Source organism: Condylura cristata, unplaced genomic scaffold (genome assembly GCF_000260355.1).
Source record: "Condylura cristata isolate star-nosed mole 26May11 unplaced genomic scaffold, ConCri1.0 scaffold00014, whole genome shotgun sequence".
In the NCBI taxonomy this organism is placed as follows: Eukaryota; Metazoa; Chordata; class Mammalia; order Eulipotyphla; family Talpidae; genus Condylura; species Condylura cristata.
Genome location: NW_004567115.1, coordinates 50,245,574 through 50,247,139, shown reverse-complemented (window position 1 = coordinate 50,247,139; position 1,566 = coordinate 50,245,574). Strand labels below are relative to the sequence as shown.

Here is a 1,566-nt window from a genome sequence, read left to right as displayed (position 1 = left end):
CAGGCCCGGGCGAGCGCGCGCTGGCGCGCCTGCTCCAGGATGCGCGCCTTCTCCTCGTCCAGGGTCATGCCGTAGCGCACGTGCAGCGCCAGCGCGCCGAACTGCATCTCCACGTCGGCGAACCTGCGAGTCCTGCCGTTGACCACCGTGGTGGACTGCGACACGGTCACGTTGATGCCGTTCTCCAGGGCCTTGCGGCCGCTGGTCAGCCGCAGCGTGCCCAGGTCGCTCTCGGGCGTGGTGGTCTTGATGAAGTAGTGCGTGTCCTTGCCCTCGATGGTGAAGTGCAGGTTCTCCAGGTAGAAGGCGTTGTTGAGCACGGCGGCCACCTTGATGCAGTCCTCGTTGGCGATGTTGAGCACGTTGGTCTGCACGCGGCCCTGGCTGACGGCCAGCATCACGCCCTTGCCGATCAGCGACTTGACCGTGGCGAACCACAGCCACGACTGCGCGCCGCCGCCCCGGCGCCGGCTCACCTGGACCTCGGCCATCTTCCCCAGGGACAGGAAGGCCTTGGCCTGCCGCACCACTTGTTGCTGGACTCCAAAGATGGGCTGGAAAGCGAACACAGCACAGGAGCACGGTTGAGAGGACATCTGCAGCGTTGGGTGGCCGGGGAGCCAGCCTGCCTGGCAGGGCTCCCACTTCTGACACACAAAAAGCGGGGAGGGGGGCTGGGTGGAGCGCCGAGAAGCATTTACTAAAACCTCAGCCGGCTCTTTAGAGATGAAAAGGCCTTAAGAAGCCTCGGTGGAGGAATGCACTCAAGATCCCCTCCCCTCAAGCTGATCCAAATGAGCTCTGAAACGCAAACAGGGGTCCCCATCTTGGATCAGTTGAGAGCTTTTGAGGCCCTAACGTGAGCAAAATATTCATGTTTTGACTGCTTCTCCTAACGTTTTCCCCACGCCTGCCCCGCCTGGGGAACCCAGCTAGTCGGGTCCAGCGTCCCAACAGAGCAGGCACCCGGCACACAGCGAGATCAGACAGAGGCTGGGGTGGCCCTGGGCTCCATCAGCCTCCGGCTTCCGAGCTGGGCAGTGGCTCCGTCATCTGGGCAAACTGGCCCCCTTGTTGACGAGCGAGCGGGCCCTGAGCAAGCCCACGCCCCTAACTGCAGAGCTGAGCTGAAACGTAGCAGGAAGAGCACAGGGCGGATGGAGACCAGGCCAGTATTGATCACTTCAGGAAAACATTCGTCCTTCCTGGACTTAGGGACGGTGGGCCGTCTACCCTGGCGGGTTTCACGCCGAGGGCGTCTGAAGGCTGCCACTGCTCGCGCTGCCAGGTGTTTGTCTGGCCAGTGTCTCCCAAACGGAAGCAGCTGTCTGATTTGCAGCACTGAGAGAAGCATTTGTTTTCCGGCACTTGGGGCCGCCTCGGTGTTTTGTGGGCGAGTCCTAAGCCGGCCTTCCGGTGTGCTGCTCTTGAAGGAGAATCTGAACTATGGTTTTAAGGCCGCCCAGGAAACAAGTGGGCAAGCCCATTTACGCAGTAAGCCTGAAGTGTGTTCCGACACGCTGGAAGGTCGTCCACAGTCGGGACGGGCTAGTGGAGAGGCGCGGG

The 1,566-nt window shown here is 61.9% G+C and overlaps 1 protein-coding gene across 1 annotated transcript in view; it reads right to left on the bottom strand.

The window, feature by feature from the left end:
* The window catches only part of TENM3 (teneurin transmembrane protein 3), a 554,583-nt gene that overhangs the window by 641 nt on the left and 552,376 nt on the right, over positions 1–1,566 (bottom strand). The window contains exon 31 of the mRNA XM_012724797.1: positions 6–554. Within this exon, the coding sequence (XP_012580251.1) occupies positions 6–554 (549 nt within the window). The remainder of the gene's footprint in view (positions 1–5; positions 555–1,566) is intronic.